We start from the raw sequence: 22,798 nt of genomic DNA, 5'->3' as shown, positions 1-22,798 counted from the left end.
CTCAGCTGTTACATTTGGGGGAATACAGATGTTTTAAAGCAGGATAAATCAAAAAACAGACCAGTAAAACCCATCTGCATGGCCTGATATCGCTGCTGTTGTAAAATGTATAAAGTGAAAAGGAATTATCACCCAATCCCGCTCCCAGTGGTCTCACTAGTTGAATTTCCAGACACAGGCATCTGTTTTCAATGAGAAAATGCAGATATATCCACTGCCTGGCCAAGAAGGAACCAATGTCAGTATTGAGCTGGTGAACAGCGGCAACCAGATATTTCCCTCAGGGGTCAAACCCAAAATGAATACTGTCTGTCCCTAGGCTTGAAATACGACCAAAAATAGCTGTTGTGCATTTTACTGCAACAAAGATTAACAAAGTTAACAAAGGTTTCTCCAAAACCTAATTAGCATTGCTCAAAACAGCCTGGATAATACTGGAAGAAACACAAACAACAAAGAAGAACGAAAAAAAAAAGCAACATGACAAATGCATTACTAACCTTAATAAGAATTGTTCCACTTTAGGGATAAACATTGTAAAAATTGAATTAGGATATGAAAGGTATACTGATGTCTGAAAATGAAATATTTAGGGATAGATGTGTTTCTTTTTTCATGTAGTTTTCAAAAAAATTCAAATTCATCTCTATATGTTCAACAACAAACAGGTTATACTATTCACACCAAGAGTGTGTTTGGAAATAGGCAACAATAAGGCATAAAATGGGCCGTGCCTATTTCGACTGATTACAAGGAATAATATCCATATTTTTAAAACCTACAAAAATGAGTGGTGCTGGACTCTTGATGTAAGCTGTTGAATTTCAGCACGAAATGTTGCAGTTATGACAATTAATGTTGTGTGTAAAGTAAAATATCTGGATAAGAGATACAAAAACATGTGAAATTAGCACCCCCTCAATCCCAAGGAAAAACCACATCGTCGGTGCTTTATATCGTACATTTCAAGTTTATTGTGAAAAATAGCTACAGCTCAAATAAAGACCTTCCGGGTCTATCACAGACAGGGATATTGCAGTAATTGCTTCATAGCAGCTGGATTGTGGGGAGAAATCAGGGGAAAATATCCCTGGAAAACTCCAACTGCTGTCTCACTTATTGAATGTGTAAGTTCAGTGACTGTCAGCAATTATTTGATCTGTATGGCTACTATGACAAAAGAGGAGCCAACTACCTCCAGGCACATGGGGATCTTTAGTAAGAGATGCAGCAACATATGAAAACCTCATCTTTCTGTCTATTTCCAGCTAAGGGAGATGTTCTGAAATATTTATTCTATGACAGTAGTTTGGCATCATCTCTCTTGAATTTTATTCATCACAAGATACAATGCACGGAAATTACTGTGTTATCCCTTAATAGGAGAAAACACATCAACTTTCATTAGCTTAAAGAATCATTGGGAGGAGGTTGTGTATCAGAAAGGATAAGTAGCTTTGTGTTTCCATGGACAAACGACAACACGCTCCAATCAGATTGTGCAACTTTATGTCTGGTAGCAATGTATTTGCAGTTCATGGACTTCAGAAGATATGAGTTAACACAAACATAGTCAAAGCTCATATCGAAACCACACCAGACATTTGTCCAAACACTTAAGGATTTCTAGGTTAAATTCTACATTCTTCTCATTTGGACATTCATAAAAACATACAGCATATATTTTATTATTATTATTATTATTTTATTATAGACACTGGTCATTGCAGCTCTACTGTAGAAGCAAACTAATTGGAAACACTATGTTTCATCATGTTCTCTATGGCGCTTTCTTTTTTTGAACATAGATTTGTGTGCTATGTTTTCATTCAGGCATAAGATACGAGACAGCCAAAAAAATGGTCATGTCATACAAAAGTCCCATAGCTCTCAGACAGAATTCTTTTTGTAATACAGGCGGTGTCTTGCAGAGACATTACAGATTGGGAGCAGTCCTTATAATTGCAAAATATCAAAAATATGTTTCTAAATGAAATCACAACTTCAATTTGACTTTACATGCACGGTTTCTGCAAGACACAAATTTAGAAATTGACAATGCCGACACAAATGGAGTGCATATTACCTTGAGATGTTTCTATCTCGTTTTAACTTGCAGTGACAATACCCACTTGAACGAAACACTTATATATTTATGTATATGTGTATATATTGTTTTCTGAAACATGCGAGCGACAATTTATTGTACAAGGATATAAAAAGAAGAATATACTTGCATTAACAGCCCTCTAATCAATCACCATCACATGAAATTAAAAAAAAATGCCTCGGAAATTCACATTTCACACAAAGACGGGAAAGTGATGAGTCAGTCAAAGTGGTAATCCAGACAATTCATGCTGTTATACCAGGGTATGGGATGTTGAGTTGCATCAGGTCATGCCTATGTATTATTGTCTGATTCTGTAAGGTTGCAGTAGTCATGCATAATCAGGACACATTGCTATACAGAAGACAAACACTAGATGGTAGACTTTGCCAGTCCTGCGTCAGCCTGTGACTACAAGTCAAGTCATGGCAGGTGAGAAGAGGGGAAATGTGAGGAGACCGCGAGAGGAAAGGACACGAGTACTGCCGATGGAACACTGGGAGTTGGGAGTTGCTTTGTCAAAGAATGTGCATTTTCTGTCTGAGATCCCCAAAATAAGTACCGTAATCTTACAAGGTCACATCAGATAGAGAAGAGTCCAGACTATTACTCTGGTTATATGATATAATCTCAAGCCCAACATCTGTCTGTATCTGAATCCTTCTTTATTCCTGTCAACCATCAAACAAAACACATCAAATCATCACTGTTTGACCGTAACTCTTACTGACATTTAGCCCAACTCTCCCATTTTCATTTCTCTCAATTTCACCTCTCTTCTCCTTGTTTATCATCCCTCCATCCTTGTTTCCTTCCTCCTCTTCCCCGGTAACTGGGGAGCCTGGCATTTTTCAACCAGCGGGAGGGGAGTCCGCAGCCGGCATCAGCTCACACAGGGCAAAGGAGGTGCGTTTGTATGGTGCGGTGCTCAGAGTGGCATGTGTGCATGTGTATGTGTGTGTGAGAGAGAAGAATGATGATGATATATGAAAAATTGTCAATTGAAGAGGCATCATGTACTCTGTTAGAACTTTGAGTTCTTACAACAGTAAATTTGACCCCAAAGGAATTAGCACCTCACCAGCAATGAACACACATGTGTGTGTTTGTGTGGCAGTAATCAACATATGACCGGAATCTCCACACCACAACATACAGGGCTATGTAACATCGTGATTAACTTATTAATTCATTCATTTGGATGATGACTGAGAGATTTGGCGCAACTTGATGATAGTAAGAGCAGAAAGGAAATAAATCGAAACTGTCGTGTAAAACTGTCCCAATACCACCTGATACAAGGTGGCATATAGTGTATATTTGTCATTTGGGGCTTTGCTTTTGTTGTACAGGCGAGTCTCAATGTAGGTGGGGCAAGTGTCCAGGGTAGTGATGGATAACTGAATTTTGTAATAAACTTAACATTTTTTATTTGCTAACTGTGTTTTCATGTTAGGTACATTTGTGTTTTCCTATGCCAGAGTAGCTTTGCCATCCCATACCTCTGCCTTTCATTTACAAATACTCCATACACAGTTTCACCCAAGGATCTACATCCTCAATGACCTAGATGATGGTATATTACTTCATTTACAAATCACCAAGAGTACACCGATGTCTTCAATTATGCAGCACTGAGTAATTCTTTTCATATAACGCAGCCATGTAAAAGTTAATATGTCAAAATGAGTTTCCTTGAATAAATGACTTTATGACCATCAGCTCCGTCACTGGATTATGAATGTGGCAAAGAACAGGCAAGGTGCTCTACCATCACAGATACTACAATAAATGTAACCTAAATATTGGGGATCATTGACTTTATCTGCTTTCAACAGACTGACCACTTAGAAATTTGACAATAAAAATAATAATTCAACAATTATACTTAAATTTGGCCCATTGATAGTCCCCCGACCACAGGCGCAATATGCTTTGGTTCTGAAGGCTTGGTGAGCCCCACAGTGAGCAGATGTAAAGTTAGGGCTTTGATCATTGTCTACTGTACAGTTTAAGCCAATACATAATGATATAACCCTTTCTGTAGTCTAATGAAAGTAAAAATGATGTCATTTTTTGTCACTAAATTGTCTGTAGATGCACATAAAAATTATATAAATATATATAAATGAACTTGACAAAAATGCGAACAAATGTACATGATGATAAGCTATTTTTGATTGGACCTCTTTAAAAACAAATTGACCTGAAATTTTGTTGTTCAAACAAATAACTGTTTTTTTAATTTTTTAGAATAAATTCATATTTTTTTTATTTATTTACTTACCAGCAATTTTCTGTTAATATGATAATATTGTGTTAATAAAATGCTAATGTGTATGACTATTAACTATTACAGTACAAACTGCGCCTATGGACAGAACACTTACAAAAAGTGGAATAGTGCACAAGGTGATTGAATGACAAACTCAGAAATTGACCATCTGTGTGGAGAAATGGGTCAACCATGGTTGGGTATCTAAAAGTAATAATGCGTGGCGAGGTGACAGAGAGAGAGATGGTGGGTATGAGAAGGAGTTCCGCCCAGTGGTTTGACAGGGGAGGTGAGACTCGAGTCCAACCGTCTGCTCTTTTTGAGAGACAAATCAGGTTACTGGAGGTCGAGCTGGGAAAAGGGAGGAGAGTCGGGCTGGAGAGGCAGAGACGGCTGTCGGGGTCAGATATGGTGGCGAAGCTGTGGAAGCGGTGAGGAGGAGAGGGCCGGTCGGGGTTCAATTCCCCGGCTTTTCATAAAAGACAGCAGTTGGTCGGGGATTTCGGCAAGGACGTCTTTAGCCAGCCGGGCCATGCTGAGAATCTGGTTTCCAGACCGGTCCACGTAGTCTCTGAATGGCACAAACTAGAAGAGGAGGATTGTATTTTAAATGTGCACTTTTAACATGGAATGCAGATTTCCTTTAGTTTGAAAGTTTCTCCCTGTTGCAATCATGATGAAGCATTTGACTCCAAATGGCTTTCAGTTCCCCAAATGTTTATTTACTTCAATATCAGCACTTGAATCAGCACCTCAGAAAGCAATGCAATCAAGCTGGAGCCTTACTTAATGACCATCATGAGCTCTTCTCACCACTAAAACCCATTTTAAGCCGAGTTAATTTGTGTAAACAAAACAAATGATTAAACATTATTAGAAATGAGCAGTGTGATATTCACATAACATAACAATATATGTCATTAAGAATAGTAATGTGTTTTTGGATGAGAGGAGATGGGGATGTTGAATTTAAACCTTGATGGAAGGATAATCAACAATGGTTCTGCAGTGAAAGTAATGTGAAGAGTAAAGAGTTTATCTCATTTTTATTACATGCTCAAATCACTGTCATGAAGTTAAGGTCAACCATACCAGTCATTAGATCACTTCGTCCGTGCAAATGTGTCCGGTGCTGTGCTCCGAATGCATGATCACAATATCAATACAGCTTTCGACTGAAGGCATTGATTATTAACATGGATGTTATGTATTCTGTTCATTGTCCCACATGCAACCAAACTATCTTATTGGCTGGAAACCCACACCTCTTCATCAAGGCATTTTGTTTACATCAGGATATTGTCTTTGGTACCAATGTTACATCGTTTTACATGTTGTGCGATTAAGGATCTGTCAATGGTGTCTACTTTTAATGAAGCATTGACTGGAAGGGTTATTTTAAGTCATGCAATGATCTCGAGGAGCTTTGTGTTGCACGGAGAACCCATGAATTTTAGTCCAAATGTTGGTTCTGTCACACTGACATCAGAACACGACCCTGTTTGTGGCGTGTTGCCTCCATGGTGCTCCTATATGGCATTGAGACTTGGCATATGATATCCCTCTTCTGCACCACATACCACAGGTATTCAGATTTCCACATATCAAATGAGTGTGAAATGTGCATTTCATCAGATGCATCAGGCAGAATCCGACAGTTATTTATTTTATGGTTTTAATTAAAAAAAAAAAAACAGAGGCCGACTCAAGGTGTGTCTGCTGCATTAAAAAGGTCCTATTTTATGATGTCATTCAAGGTATGAAATAATCTTCCCCAAATTCCATATTTTATAAGTGTCAGCATGTCATACTCATACTGGAATCTAGCCAATTCATGCTTTTTTTTCCAGTAAAAAACTAATGGAAGTAATAAATGTCTAGTTTCATACAGCATGAGAGGAGTGTCCGGACTCAGACAAATACAAGCCGAGCCTCAATTATTAGTCAAGGACAAATGAAAGGGAAGAGACAATTGGTCGAGAGAAATAGAGAGCGAGAGAGACACGGAGAGACATCCAGGGTCTTGTACCATTCACACTCCAGTCTTTTTCCTTTTATTTTAAAATTTCCCTTCACACACAATATGACGTCAAGTTCAATCTCCTTTACGTCCAACTAAGATTTATGTATCTGGACGTACTTTTATTATTTTTTAAAGTGGCACATTAAGTCTCAACTCAATTGAGCCTATTGAAAGAGGGTGTAATTAGGTGAGAAAATGGGGCTGAGGGAAGGGGGGGGTCATGCAGTCTCTTGCTCAAGAATTAAGAAAGTGTCATACTCTTTCATATATTTTCCCATGTGATTGTCCCGTCATCTGCAATGCTTGAACTGCGCCAACTCATCTTCACTTCATTCCATGCTCTGGCACTAGACCCCAAACCATCAATACTACATTTGCATAGCTACAGAGGATTAGCGAATGAAGATCCAAATCAATGTCAAGATACTTATATATTTTCATCACTACAGTCCATGCTGATATCTCTGTAGACTTAACCCTATGAACCAAGAGTCCCTAAAGCTCATCGAACCAGAATCTGAGGTTCAATTCCTAGACCGGCTGTTAAACCGCAGATAATGATTCCATATTGGGCTCTTTGGATATGGACTGTTCTTACTGGGTCTCAGATTAACCTTGTTACTATATTAAGTCATTTTGGAAGCAATTGTAATGAAAGATGCTTATGCTTTTCTACACTATGACGGCATCCTTGAGTAATCAGACAATCTATTGATGCCATACTAGACAGGAAGCGCTGATGAGTTTTGGATTGCGGACCTTAAACCTTGCGGTTTTAACACCTACTCAGCGACACTTTTAGTTTCTACAACATGTAAACTGAGTAGGGTAAACCCCAATGTATGATTGTGGTGTTCTCTTACACAAGTATAGTGAAAATGAGGCCACTTTATAAATGTTATACATATTTATACTAAATTATACGTATATATATATATATATATATGTATATGTGATATAATATGTACAGTTTTCAGCTTATGAATGTCAGCTTTTAATGTGTAATCTGCCAAAATAGAGTATCTGATGAAGGTCCCACTTGTTACATAAGGTGAGTTCATCCTTTACTCTGGACTGAATTCCATGCAGTTGCTGCTGACACAAACGCATTCAGGTCTGACCTTTAAATTTACAAGGAATTATGATAAGTACCTGTACAATGTCTCTCTCAGCAAAACGTCCTCTTGAGGATACTCTCACCTCATCTCCATCCAGCTCCTCCATTGCTGAAAGCAGGGAGAGACTGTAAGAATGACTCAATACTGGTATCAGTTTGGGAGAGAATAAAAGGATACACGGTGTACTTTCTTTTTTTTTCCTTTCTAATTACCAAGGTGAAAAGTAGTGTGTACAAATCTAAAAATTGTTAGAAGTCTTCATGCACCAAAAATGTCATAGCTCACACAAAGATGACGATTATTACAGGTACAGAGAACCATAGAGGTGACGGCAGAGGATGAAGGGAGTTTCTTAAAATTCTTGCAAAATGGAGACATAATTTATGGAGCTCTGAAACAATAGCGCTCCCTGTCTAGCAGAAATGAAACAGCATTGAAAGCAAAGTAGACACAGCACAATCTGTACCAATTTGTTAAATACAAAACTGGCAGAATCATAATAAGACACACTTCATTTGTGATGCAATAAACATTTGTATCTCATAAATCTGACTACAACAATTACACAATGCTAATAAATTCAGTGACTAACAACATGTAAATTTTAACAACCAAGCCCTGATATATATTCTGCCCAAGAGGTAAAGAAAGAGAAATAGTTGGAGAAAAGAATGCTAGACAAGAACAGGGACTACTCTGGAAAAAAAGTCAAAATATTGGGTGTCAAAGAAACCCTTCAGCTCAGACAGATTTATTGTGCTGTCAAAGTTCCACAATCACTCCACTGCCTGATAACTGGCTCCGCCCACGAGCAGAGGTGATGAAATGCTGAGCTTTGTGAGGAACTGATTGCTCTCATGTGTTGATGCTTTAAGTTCCTTTCATAAATGGGGGGCAAAATATGGTCAAATCATCAAATGCAAACACACACACACAGTTCAACCTTTTGACCTCTAAACATGGCTGAATGCTTCATTTCTAATCTGACCATTCAACTGTTCAAACAACAAGAACATGATGGCGTGTCCAGCAAAACGATGAGCAGGAAATTGTCACATCCTGGTGAGCTGTAACAGAGTCCCCAAGACACACACACACACACACACACACACACACACACACACACACACACACACACACACACACACACACTAACAAACACACAAGAACTTGCACATAAACACACAAAAACAAACATGTATATATGTATGCAGGCATAAGCATATCAATGCGCGCGCACACACACACACACGCGCACACACACACACACACACACACACACACACACACACACACACACTTTTACAAATGCTTGCACATACACACACAAAAACAAACATGTATATATGTATGCAGGCATAAGCATATCAATGCGCGCGCACACACACACACACACACACACACACACACGCACACACAGACTGTTCTTAGTTATGTGTCATTGATCCGTTAGCTGTTAGCTGTCTGCAACCTTGTCTCCACTGACTTTCAGCAGCACCTGTTACAGGTGGAAGAACAGCACACTGTTGTGTATGTAGAACCAATTATCATACAGCTGCATTTTTATTTAGCCGTGTGTCCCATTAAGGCAAGTCAAGGTCAGGCTAACTCTAAATCAAGCATGCATTCACCCTTAGGTTCTTTGCAAAATCTGTGTTAGATCAAACAACTAAATCAAGAAATATTGGAAAAAAAAGATCAGTTACTTCTGTATATGTTTATATCTTTACAACATAATAAAATAACTGACATTTAATATAAGTGTCTATCTTAATCTGATGTTGTCTGATGTCGGTTGCAATCTACATTATAAAACATGCTTTTTACAGAAATGCAATACTTACCATCAAACTCAGCAGGGCCGACACCTACAATGATTATGGACAGCGGGAGCAATGCTGCCTGCATATGAGACAGAGTGAAAGACATGGATGGACATTGATTTTTTTTTTTGGCTCGCTTTATAACCCGGCTGCATGAAGACATTCATCAGCTTGGAAAGCCAAGGGGAACATTAAATAACTCAGCACAGCAGTGTCGTGTGCCGCGGAGCAAAATATATTCATCTAAAATGCAAATGGCAGGCACACATACGATTCACTTACAGCGCGGTAGGTCATTGGGAGGTCACGGCTTAAAGATTACATTTGTTTTCTTAACTCAAGCTATAAAACTGGCTTCATTGATCTTTAAGGGAATCTGTGAAAAAAGTTGAACTCCAACATCTAAAACCACACCAAATAGTTCAGAAAACTATTTTACTTTGAATGTGTTTCTTGATAGAAGTTCCAGAACACAACCATGACTGGGACAGACACCTATGAGACATTTATTTTATGTATCACTGACTATTATTAAAAGTATTGACCTCTTGGGAAAAAAAGGACAAACACCTCTGTCTTGCGCGACAGTGGAAAAGAGTGATTGAATTCACCAAATGACTTCACTTACTTGCACTTACTAACTGAGGGATTAGTGTGATTATGGTGTTGTGCCAATTCCTGAGACATACTCATCTGTTTTTAGCCAAAAATCAATTGAGTTCTTGATAAATATGAGAGAGCACAGTGAGTATGCTGAGATCTGCACCAACTGGGCTTTGCTTTATAATGTATATCATTGTAAGTCATGTGTGAATGTATGTTACACGGATATCTGTGTTGTGGAGATTTTTTTTTTTTTAATTACACATTGACCTTTGGGTGACTTACGTCCCATTATGAGACAAATATTTAGTGGATCTTGAATTGCACTCATATTATTAAAATACTTCTGACACGAAGGGATTCAACACATCAGTCACATTAAAGTTTCCATTTCTAAGCTCCACTCATTTTTTTGCATATCTGTTCACAATGTTTCCAGGATGTTTTCCATAAAAATATATCTCTTGTGAAGTATTTCATTTTCAGTTAAACAGAAACATTATAAACCAGTATTTGGCAGCTAAAAATCATGTTGTGAAGAACAAGAGTTGCAACTTTATTTCCCAGCTGACTGGCTTGGTTTAGATGTTCCCTGTTGGTTAGGTAATGTTGTTTGGCTTTCTAGCATATCAAAGGTAAGGTGAGGTTCAAAAAATGCAAGCAGGTTCTTTGCTTAACTTTGGAAACTGTAGAATAATTTATGCAAATGTATGGATATGTGTGTGTAGTGGGTCTGTTTACTCACATTGACCACCGCCTCTTTGGTCTGGACCATGTCAGATATCACTCCATCTGTTATCATCAATAGGACAAAGTACTGAGAGCCATCTGTAATCTCTGATGCACAGCTGGGGGAAAACACGCACACACACACACACACACACACACACACACACACACACACACACACACACACACACACACACACACACACACACACCACACATGCACGCACTCACAGTAAACACTCCAGTTTCCTTGCGAAAATGAATGTTACATTTTCTGTCCTGTTCAATACATACAGCAGGTGAAGATGTACTTTTTCACAACTAATAGTTTTCCAGTATCCCATGTTGTGCTTCCCAGCAGGCTGTAAACTCTGGCCACCAGTTTCTAGTAAAGTTTGGGGGATTAAGGGTTTCTATTGCTAAATATGGAATCTACTGGCCTCTGCAACACTTTCACTAAATGTCACTCTACTCCAGCTGATGACACCAATGTAAACTATACCAGGTAAAGAAAAGCACCAGCCAAAAATGTAGGACATATGGATATAATGCCATATCTGCTGTACTCCATATATAGAGGTGGATGACAGAGAGTGAGGTCATTTCCCACCCCCAAAAAAGAGAAAACCGTACGCAGTTTGTTGAAACCATACACAGTGAAATAAATACATTATTCACATAAAAGGGCACACATATTTGCAAAAAAAACCCCAACTCTTTGTGTTCAAAGACTTTTCTAGATTTATTATGTATTTGCCCCTAATTAATTCCAAAGAGCTAGATACTTCAAGTTTAGCATAAAAGTAAGCTATGATCTCAGGATGATTCATGCCACACAGCCATACCCACTGGCCTTTGCTATGCAACTAAATCTTTCACTCAAAATGAAGTGGTTAAAACAGAAAGGGAACCATGGTATGTAGAGGAAAGAATTACAGACTCAAGCCACTGCAGCATCACATGCACAGCCAAATGACTGGGGGCAAGTGCTCCCTGCCCACGGGGCAGAAATGCACTGCAGCAGAGACTTGCATAATGTGTGGGCATTCCAACTGCCACTTCACATGTATGAGTTAAAAAATGAAAAATATGGATGTGATGTGAAGTTCATATGCTTGAACGTTTTTGAACAAGTTATATATGCAGAATATATATAGAATATATATATATATAAATATATATGTTTTTTTCTACATATTACTTGTTGACATACACTATATGGTTCAGGTAGTTAAGTGGCCATGTGGCATTGGACAGCCCAGTCAAGTTATTGTTCTTCCCCAAGGCTGCATTAAAAGATGCTTGAGTGAGACACTGAAGCGTCCAGTGCTTCTTCTTTTTGTGCTAGAATGGACCACTAACTTTGCTGAAGATAGGAAGAAAAGTATTTGGCCGTGGATTATTCATGACAGGGATTTCAAGTTATAAAGTGAGCATTTCTTGGGCGACAATAAAAAGCAACATGGAAGTATGACAATACAATTATATTTCATTGCTATTTAAATAGACAACACTGTTAGGCCAAAATACATGGGACTGGTTTATGAAGTATAGAGAAGGAGCTTGAATTTTACTGTTCCATTTGTTAGAAAATAAAACATACCCATGTAAAACCATTTTGTTTTTTTTCAGTATAGCAGACCAACTACAATTGTTTTTCAAGTAAAATCTGGCACAGAGTGACAAAAATTCCCCAATAGTTTCTATAAGACAAAACAAGTTGAATTAAAAATATATATATAAATATTAAGGGTACCTTCAAAAAGATCTCTGACATATTACATTTTCTAGTGTAAATTTAAGTCAATTTACGAAGTATTCCCTTGGAGAAACATCAATAAATCTTGCCGAACAGCAAAATCAATTGAAGATCATTCATGAGCTCTTTTGCTGTTATTAATTTTATCCTATAAGAAATCAGCACCTCTGTGATCAAGTGATAACAGATGGAAAATATTTTGATACTTTGTTTAGCACTAGCTCATCGTCAGATATCAACACCTTATTGTCAAAGTACAAATGAACAAAAGTGATTGATAGGTGGCTGATATAAGCTATACATGTATCCGAGAGCATAAAACATGTCTGATCCACTGTGTCCTTAAAAATCTTGTGTATGAATACACACCGCTATTACATCCGCTCGCTCTTCACATGCTTTACTATTTACTTTATTCAAGGATTCTGTTGGTGGAAAAATAAATAAATTCATTAAAATGACCTTGCCTTTTGTTTTTCCAGTAATCCCACATGAATGACAGTCATGAAAGCGTGCAATTATGTATATAAGTTTGATATTTGTCCAACCTTGATATGAAGGAGGACTTCGTACGAGTGTTTCAAAACTCAAGTGGCATTTGAATCTCAAACTTGCATTGTATCAGACTTAGGCTTGCAGCCTAAGATGCCACAGCGTTCTTGTTGAAAAATAAAATAGGTCATTTCAGTTAAATGGAAGAAAAATACTTTTGTTTTTTTCAGCTTCCATCACACCGTAAGTAAAAATAGATTCAAAGGCAGCAGCTTACAGTATGTATCTCTTTGTAAGTGATTATTGCAGGATATAGAACAGGCCATCTGTAAAAGTCCAATAGGTTAGGCTTCTGCAATCTGCACTTGAAAGAAATTCTCAAAATAACTGCCTTTCTTAAGTCTTAATTTCTGCATGTATCCTTATTTAGGCATTATTAGTGATGGGAGGCTTTAACCATCTTAATCCTGTTGGCCTGACTCCCACTGTTAATGCATCATAAACACAACAAAACCTATAATCTGTTAAAGGAGCTACTCATGACTAATGGCTCTATAAAGCTTTGATCAAGGACTATAAATACCAAAATAACATTTCCCCCTGGCTTTTAGAAGAGTAAGAAGAGGATACAACAATTGTAAAGCTGATTAAACTCAGTCCAGCCACATAAACTGTCCAACTCACTTTGCCACTTTGTTGATAACAGGCGCAAAGTTGGTTGGTCCGTATAACTGCACTGATCTCAGACTCTGGAAGTAGGCCTCCAGAACCCCCTCGATGCCAACACAGTTGGGATTATCGCTGTCGCCACTCTGCAACAGACCGCAACAACACGTGGTAAAGAACAATGCATCAACACAATGTTAGCAACAGGCATAAAATATGTGATATATGGACTGTGTTTTTGGTGTATGTTTGTGTGTGTGTTTGCTCAGAGCTGAATTCCCCAATATAAACATCAAAATCTCAATGCATAACTGATTTTATGCTGAAGTCGGTAAAATATCTAATGAATGTAAACATATTTCCTTTCTTCTTATTTGTTATCATTATTTTTAATCTTTTACTCTTATCCTTATGACTTCAGCTGTGGTTTGAGTCCATGATGCAATCAATTTTCTCACTGAATGATTGAGCATATCATCCATTCACCACACCAAATTACAAAAAACACCTGACCTAATCATGTGAATACCGGGCAATATTCTTACTGTTTTTGTGCATGTGTGGTAATAATTCAATAGTTGGCATCAAAGGAGCAAAATACTGAGTAAACAAAAATCTCTCATGAAGTTAGATGTTAACGCCTTTTTTACATCAAATAACACAAAGTGCAATGACATGAACATTACTACAGCGCTATTCCGGGTAGAGTATTGGAGCAAGGTGGTGGTCAAAGTTATTTTTTTGTATTTTCTTTGTATTTGCATATGTCAATAGTTTATTTGAGTTGTCACATTTCATTCATGATGCAGCTGGACTTAGAGCCTGTTTGTGTGAGGAACTTTCATAGTCTTTTTCAAAGTGCTGAAAATTCAAATTGAAATACAAATGATAGATAGATAGATAGATAGATAGATAGATGGATGGATGGATGGATGGATGGATGGATGGATGGATGGATGGATGGATAGATAGATAGATAGATAGATAGATAGATAGATAGATAGATAGATAGATAGATAGATAGATAGATAGATAGATAGATAGATAGATAGATAGATAGATAGATAGATAGACAGATAGAGCAGAGGAGATGCTGAGAGATTCATGCTGGCGGGCAAATGAGTCCCAGTCGCAGCCAGCTGTTGTCACAGCGACAACTCCTGGTCCAAGGACACCCTGCTATGGGGGGACATGTGCTGTAGGTACAAATTCACATGTGTGTTTCTTACCAGTGGGAAGGCGTGGGAGATTTTTCCATCAGGGGGCAGCTTAGCTCCAAAGCCATAAGCAGGAAAGAGCTTGTCACTGTCATAGTCCTGGATAATCTCACCCACGGCTTTCAGAGCCATGGCGTATGCATTCATCTGGTAGGGACTCATATAGTGCAGCGAGGTGGGCTGAGATGGGTTACCTTACATACACAAAGCATAAGGAGGAACACGGTGATGTCTCTCCATCCGTCATGATGCTTATTTTGCATCTTCAAAATGCGAGGGAAAATTTATCACCATGTAGAGCAGAATAGAGAAAAAAGAATGCCTGAATAACACATTTGGTTTTGGGGGGTGATCTGATGGGAAAAATGATTGCAGTGTCTTTCAAAGACAAAATCAAGATTATCATGGGGACTTCAGTTAATGTGATCCTTTAAAGGCTGAGAGAGTTGAATTTATCAAACACATCTAAGCACAGCAGAAACAGACTGCTGTCCAGTTGCTGCCTCCCCACGGCATGAGCTGGTCTAAACTCCCTCTTCCATTACGAGATGAGTGCCCTCCTTTGGAAGTTGATGAAAAAGGAAGGAGGGTAGTGTGTGTTGGGGGGGATTATTTGATTATCCAGAACACACCTACTGCTAATGAATTCCCCCCATTTCCACCTAGTTTCCAACCACACCACAGGGGCACGATTGGCCCATGAAAATGCCATGCGCATTCATCACACTGCACACCGCATCTTGTTAGCTGAACCTTCTACAATGTGAACAAGGAAGAGTTTGAATGTACCAATCTATTAATGATACTGGAGCACCCACTGTTATGAGCCTGATCGTACCTGCTGTGAGGAATGAAGAAAAAACATAATGCAGTATTGTGGAGATGAAAAAAAGGGATTCTAGCTTTGGAGTGTTATCTATTAGAAGCTTTCGTGTGTGTCTCAACATAAAACATTAAGAAATTTTGGTTTTGTCATTTTAATAGTCTCTTATGGATAGAGTATGCTTGTAGCGTGATCAGAGTGCATACAAGCAAAGTTTGGTGAAAGTGTAGTGAGGAGACACAGTTTAAAGCTGTATTATTGGTTCGAGGCACATATCATATGATGTCATACGATGTGATGGTCAGTGACGAGGACACAATTTACCAAATACACTTGATTTCCTCAAAATTGAATAAAGTATTTCTGATTCAAATTCTTTCCGACCTTGTCGATCGATGTACTAATGTGCACCAACATTAAACATGCAAGCTCATACAGATTTAGCCTTTTCTCGGTCCTCGTGCGCAGAATGCACATGTGCAACAAGAAGACAACATGGGAGCTGAATAACAGGGAAGAAAAACTCTCTATCCATATACAGCCATTAATCTAATTGTTGCAAAGTCTGGCGCTGTCTCCTGTGCTGCCTCTTCTCAAGTATCTTTCTTAGAATGTACTTTATCTCATCCACTGAACTTGAAACTTGAAAATGAACACTGATCTTCACACTACCCACTAGCAGATCCATGGCTTAACAACCATATCAATGTAAAGCATACATGGACAGTATGTTATCAATGTTTGAAATGTATGTGCCTATTTATGTCCATGCATAACTGAGCCTCTATACTTATACAGGACTGTCTCAGAAAATTTGAATGTTGTGATAAAGTTCTTTATCTTCTGTAATGCAATTACAAAAACAAAAATGTCATACATTCTGGATTCATTACAAATCAACTGAGATATTGCAAGCCTTTTATTATCTCAATATTGCTGATTATGGCTAACATCTTGAGCAAACTCAAAAATCCTATCTCAAAATATTAGAATATCATAAATAAGTATTTTTTGTTTTTTTAATTGCATTACAGAAGATAAAGAACTTTGGCACAATATTCTAATTTTCTGAGACCGTCCTGTATATATTTTGCAGGTTGTTAGGACCCATAAGGACACGGCAGGGTTCCAAATCCTTTTACTTTCCAACACTGTGTGAACACAAACCTTTCAGATATTAACTTCATTGATGCCTCACAAAACACTTTTAGAAAAAATTAACAATAATAATAATACTGTTGTACCCTTTTCTTCATCAGCACAATATTGCTTGAGCGCTTTAGAGAAGGCCTTGCATTGTAAGAGGATAACTATTCCTGTACCACTTTGTGCAACCATCAGATGATATTAGATGATAGTCATGCATTGATCAAATGCCCAAAAAAGTAGTCCTGTCATGATTTATTCAGTACTTTTTGATTTGATTATTTTATGCGCACTTCAGCGAGTGTAGTTTTCAATCGCCATATGGATAATTCTGGGAAAACTTACTTTGGTAAATTTATTCTTGACTGGGCATCTTTAATAATCAATATTCATCCTTGATCAATATGGTATTATTGTACCTCTACCTGCATAATGAGTTCTTCTGCACCACATCATTTCGGAAATGTTTCAGTCAAAACAACTTAGAAGGAGACATTTATTGGCCAGTTGCATATTGCTGGGCATCAAGGTTCTCATCATCTAACATGAAACAGCCTGCAGTCAGAGGAGTGTTTGCTATCTCAGCAGGACGATGGGCAAATATATGAATGTGCTGACAGTTGGGGGGGGGGGGGGGGGGGGGGGGTTAATTGCCTCATTGTCATGACCAGGACAAGAGGGGTCGTCTTGGACTAAAGCGATGACCTGCAAGGATAGAACTATGGAGGGAGCCGGACGAGTTTTGATTTCTGGCCACGGATATCTGATAAGGAGGTCAGACCGTCTGAGGCAATATCAAGATACTTGAATTTGATACAGTGAAATACTCTGAAGGGAGTGATGCAAAAAGGGTGAACATGGGGTGCAACATCTGAATGTGCTAAAAAAAAGTCTCATGATGCTGACTGGTATTCCAGCCAGAAAGGAGCTACGATGGTACTTAAACTGTTAACGAAAAAGGTTGATGGAGGAGGAAGTATTGGCGGTGCTGGGAAATCAAGCTGGGCCAGACTATCGTTTGGCCCGGAGGACTTTATACATATAATATTCTCTCAACACTAAAATAAACCTGAATGACATGTTTGGTATGTTTGAGTCTTTTTTTCAAAAATACTTATTTGACTTTTCAGTCAAGGCAGGTTAATGAAGTTAGAACAAAATGAGTTCTATTATTTACCCAAAAGATTTCCTTTACCTGAACGAAGTTGAAAATAATAGACTTTTAAATCATGCTATTAAATTCGAATGAGTATTAGATCCCCTCATTTTACTTCGAGTTTTTTTAATTTGTGCAAATTGCTCTTAATTAGAATATTGGAATGAAGGTGTGCTTGTGTGTAACTGAATGTGAAAAATAAGGCAAATTCTATTCTATTTACTCACTCCCTTCAGGGGATATTTCTAGTTGCACAATTATCAGTTAAAACACAGAGGAATACTTGTGTCTCCTATTCCCTACCATTTTAATGGTGATGAAGAGCTCCAATACACAACCATGCTGCAAAAGCAAATATAATGAAATACAAGCCAAAGACTCAAATCTTCCACTTACCATTGGATGCAGTGAAGTCTATGGCAACTGTGAAGTTCAGCTGTGTTCTGTTGAGGCAGGAAGGTGAACCACAGGAAAAAAAAAAAAGAGTGTCAGACACTTGAGTGAGCATTTAACACGGCATAGATCAACACCAACAAGTGCACATAGATCACTGACTAATTAGCATGGCACGACAAAAAAACCTTATCCCCCATCACTAGCACCACCATGAAGGTCTAATAATGTAAAACAAATGCAGCCAGTAATGAAAAGTGAATGAACTGAATAAATGAGGTATTTTCAAAGCATATTTATCAACGCTAACTTGCCTAAACGTCACATCACTTGCTCAGTCAATATTAATCTTCGTATAATACTCATAGAGCAGCCCTTTGAATATTGAATGTATTAACGTCAGCTCACTCACTCACTCACTCACTCACTCACTCACTCACTCACTCACTCACTCACACACACACACGCACACACACACACACACACACACACAAAAGCATCGACTGAGAAGGAGACTATGGACACATTGCTGTGAGAGAGGGCTAATTATTATTCCACTCACCCTCCGCGGATGAAATCCACAAAGGTGTACTCAGACTCCACTTTGAAGGACAGCAGAGTTACCTTGAACACACACGCACACACATACACACACACACACACACACACACACACACACCAAGTGATAAACAAAGGTAGAAGGATCACGTTGTGGTAGACCGGAAGGTAAAAGAAAAACCAGGTGGCCTGAAAGCTAAAGAGCAATTTAGATGGAAGCAGATGTATGGGGTGATGATACCTCTATAAATGTATGAGGTAACATAGAATACCGATGTAGAGGAAGGAGAGGCTGATATATGAGAGGGGTGGGCATACTCACAGTTCCAGAATTGATGTACTTCTTCTTTTTGCCTTTCTTTTTGTGATTTAAAACCTGCAGGCAATTGAAAAAGTAACACAGTGAATCAGATTGTGACTGTAAAAACTACATCATGCCCTGAAATGATGTTTAAAAATGTACATGAATAATTCAACAGATTCCTCATAATACTAGCAGCGGCAGAATTGTAACTGACATTTTATTTGACTGTGTGTGTAGACAGAGCTGGGAAAATAAAAAAATAAAAGGGCTTCGATAAGTGAGGAGATTAAATTCTTCATTAATTCATCCACAAATCCATTTATCAGGCTGTTGTCAAGGGAAGAATGAATAAACCTGTTCTGGTCTTTCACAATAGTCCAATACAAACATATTTATACATGTGTTTGTTTGATTTAACACATTAAGACTAAGCTGATACTTTGCTCGCTTTCCTGCGTTGCATGGGAAACGCAGCATATTGAAATTAATGAATAATATTAAATTGTTCAGTGTTGCTTTACTGTTGCGGCTGAATTTATTGCCTATAAGTTTGTCATTTTTATGTGATTATAATTATTTACTATTTGACACAGGTTCTGTTACTCCCCTGTGTTATGTTTGGTGCCATACACTGTTTAGCAACACACTATTTTACTTTCAGCTTTCTACCAACTCTTCACCTTATCCGGGCTTCTCCACCTGTGCCATTTCATGAATTTGCATTCTAATTCAAGTTCTGTCTTTGTCATTTCTGTCTTGTCCTCGGTTAAGTGTCGAGTTCTTTACTTGCTTGTTTTTTTTTGTTTTTTTTTTATGAAGCCACCTGTACTCTCTGGAGCTTTACTCTGCCTGTTGTTTTGTTGAATAAATATCTTTCTTTGACAGTGCTCCTGCTGTCTGTGCGCTCCACTTGTGTCCACACTTACGGTATGAGTAAAAACTTTAGCAGAAACTGGTTTCTGCAGATGTAAAATCAGACAATATCACCTGCTGACAGAATTATCATAAAACTAATATGTGCTTTATGTGATAATAAATGAAAAATATGTCATTAAATTTGTAAGCTTGCCCAGAGAAAACCCTATATCAATGAAAAACAAAGCATATTATTACACTCTATTTTAAGTAATAGCATTAGTGCAGCAATTGTAAAAGTCATATATAATTAGTCCTTGTGCTTATTTTAATGCTCACATTATTGCTACCCCATTACTATTAAAGCCACCATTCACATATTATAATAACTTTTATTTATGTTTTATGTCAAATGGTCGAAAAGGCCTCTACAAATCATAAGTTTGCACAGCCATATAACAAGCTTGAAAAAGTAATAATGGCATAGGGTGCAGTTTAAGTTGTAATTTAAAGAAGGATGCTAACTCAGATTTGTTTCCTGTCTTGAAGTACTTCAGTCAGGGGCAAAATTAAATACAACTGTCAAGCATCACGGTTCAATCCACAGGTGGTGTACATGCATTCCCATTAGCCGACTTATGAAGCCATGTGTTTGTAGGATCCTATTTTAGGAATATCGATTGTTGTTTACATGTCCACACACCCATTACCCTCATAAAATATTGATCGAGGCTGATATAGCTCTGATCAACTCATATCAATACCAATTGACATGGGTTCTTTCATTATGAAGAAAGCTGAGAAGAAAAAAAAAAGAAAATTAAATGCTGTTCAGATGACTTGAAAGGGGGAGTAATATTTAAGTCTCAGTGGGTGAAAAACCATGAAAATGAAATATGCAGAGGGTTGAAATGTGACTGAGGAGATCAATTCAGATGGTGCAGAGGTTCAAAAAGTGCACCACTGCGCACATTTCATCTGTTGGAGCTACAAATAAAGAAGATGGGATGGCAGCTCTCCCCAGAGACTACTTAAAAAAAAAAATCCTTTACTAACAGTGTTTAAACTGTCACCTCTGTCATTAAGCCAGTCTTTTAAAACTGCTCACAGGGAATATAACTCAAGAATTTGTTTTTCACTCATAATTCAAAATAAGTAGTAAACAATAAGGAACTGATTATGAAAACTACATGTTAGAACGACAAAAAAAATTACAATGATAAATCAATATTTATTACCAATAAATGGCATCTAAATTGCAACTTTTTGTGTTATTGTGCCTGTAGGTCTGGGTAGGATTTAAGAGACACACATTTGCCAATTCCTGTTTTTACCAATTCAAATTTAAATGTGTGTATAGAGCTGTGGCTCATGCGGATGTTTACTGAGGTAAAAAGAAAAGGACCCACATAGATTGTTATACCTTTAGAGAAGAAAAACCGCATCGCAACACAAGAGCTGTTGAGTATAAGCTGATGGCCCATGAGTTGTCTCACCTCATAGACATTGAACTGATTCTGCCCCCGAGACAGTTCTCTGTAGCTGGTGGTGAATTCACCAATGAAGTCATGGCTGTAGACAAGCAGGAACAGTATATTTCATTAAAGTGTTCATACACAGGGATAATACAAAGCAATAAATTCAACAATTACAGGTAAAAAAAAAAAAAACTGAATGCAAAGAAGAGCAGGAGAGACGGATCATGTATTAAGCATGGGGTGATTCTGTGAGATTGTGGTGTTTTATAATAAAAGTCATTTGAGTTAGATTCAGATCTGTGGGCAATTTTGCGCTTTGTCGACACAAAGAAATGGACAAACTTTGTGGAAAAGCAGAAATATGAAATATGAAAGCGCACTTCATCATCAAATTGTGATCTTTGTTTATTCTATCTCATTCGTAATCTATGTTCCTGTCAATCGCTGCATCTCTCTGGGCTCCTTTCTCTCTGCCTGGAAATGAAATAACATTAAAAGGTATGTCATTTCTCTCTGACATTTCAGAGGAAACAACATGATTGTCACTGAATTCCCTGATGCTTTTACCTTCCATCTCGATCCCAGTCGTAGACGTCAACTTTCACAGTCCTGAAATAGATACAGAGCGCATTATTTCTGATGGTGTACGCTTTTCTACATCATCCAATCATCCCATCCAGTTTCTGGTCTTTTAATTAATATATGGTAATTTTACATAGAGAGATCAAGAATTCTTAATATATTTACATGCATCCTAGGCATGCGCACAGGCACACGCAAGCACACACACACACAAACACACACACAAACACAGACCTCAAGGGCATGCCTTCTCCTATTGCACTCATAACTGATCTATCATATCTTTCATCTGACCGCCATATAACTTGTGTAAATACCAAAAGAAATAAAAAATCCTCCCCTGTTCAAAGTTTTGATTTCTGTTGCCAAAGCACAATACAATTATCCTTCCAACACATAGGGCTCTGGCATTGTCCCAAACCCAATTAAAACATATTTTATGGCCGGCATTTTATTTCCTGTTAATCCGTTGAACAAATTCTCACCAGAGCAGTGAAAGTCAAATCTTCAGCTGAAAATTGTCCTGAGACAATCCACTACTTTGCCTTTGTGAAGGAACACCAGCTGACGAAGTGCACTGGCTCGTTCATTTTTATCTATTTACATTGTTAAGGCTTTAATGGTTTTAATAGGATCAAGGAGGTCTAGTGTAGTCTTTGAGTTGAACAAACTTTTCAGGGTATAACCCT

General features: G+C 37.9%; 1 protein-coding gene across 1 annotated transcript in view; it reads right to left on the bottom strand.

Moving 5' to 3' along the window:
• Positions 1 to 953: 953 nt before the first annotated feature.
• The window catches only part of LOC147227366 (copine-9-like), an 85,540-nt gene continuing 63,695 nt past the window's right edge, over positions 954 to 22,798 (bottom strand). The window contains exons 11-21 of the mRNA XM_086159736.1: positions 22,095 to 22,136; positions 21,546 to 21,621; positions 19,213 to 19,266; positions 18,895 to 18,956; positions 18,336 to 18,382; positions 14,827 to 15,008; positions 13,616 to 13,743; positions 10,698 to 10,800; positions 9,371 to 9,428; positions 7,561 to 7,634; positions 954 to 4,970 (exon numbers count right to left, since the gene is read on the bottom strand). Of these exons, the coding sequence (XP_086015862.1) occupies positions 4,788 to 4,970; positions 7,561 to 7,634; positions 9,371 to 9,428; positions 10,698 to 10,800; positions 13,616 to 13,743; positions 14,827 to 15,008; positions 18,336 to 18,382; positions 18,895 to 18,956; positions 19,213 to 19,266; positions 21,546 to 21,621; positions 22,095 to 22,136 (1,009 nt within the window). The 3' untranslated portion in view covers positions 954 to 4,787. The remainder of the gene's footprint in view (positions 4,971 to 7,560; positions 7,635 to 9,370; positions 9,429 to 10,697; positions 10,801 to 13,615; positions 13,744 to 14,826; positions 15,009 to 18,335; positions 18,383 to 18,894; positions 18,957 to 19,212; positions 19,267 to 21,545; positions 21,622 to 22,094; positions 22,137 to 22,798) is intronic.

This window comes from Fistularia commersonii, chromosome 14 (assembly GCF_037954325.1).
Source record: "Fistularia commersonii isolate RoL2024-O1a breed Wild chromosome 14, RoL_Fcom_v1.0, whole genome shotgun sequence".
In the NCBI taxonomy this organism is placed as follows: Eukaryota; Metazoa; Chordata; class Actinopteri; order Syngnathiformes; family Fistulariidae; genus Fistularia; species Fistularia commersonii.
This window is presented reverse-complemented; position numbering and strand designations above follow the sequence as displayed.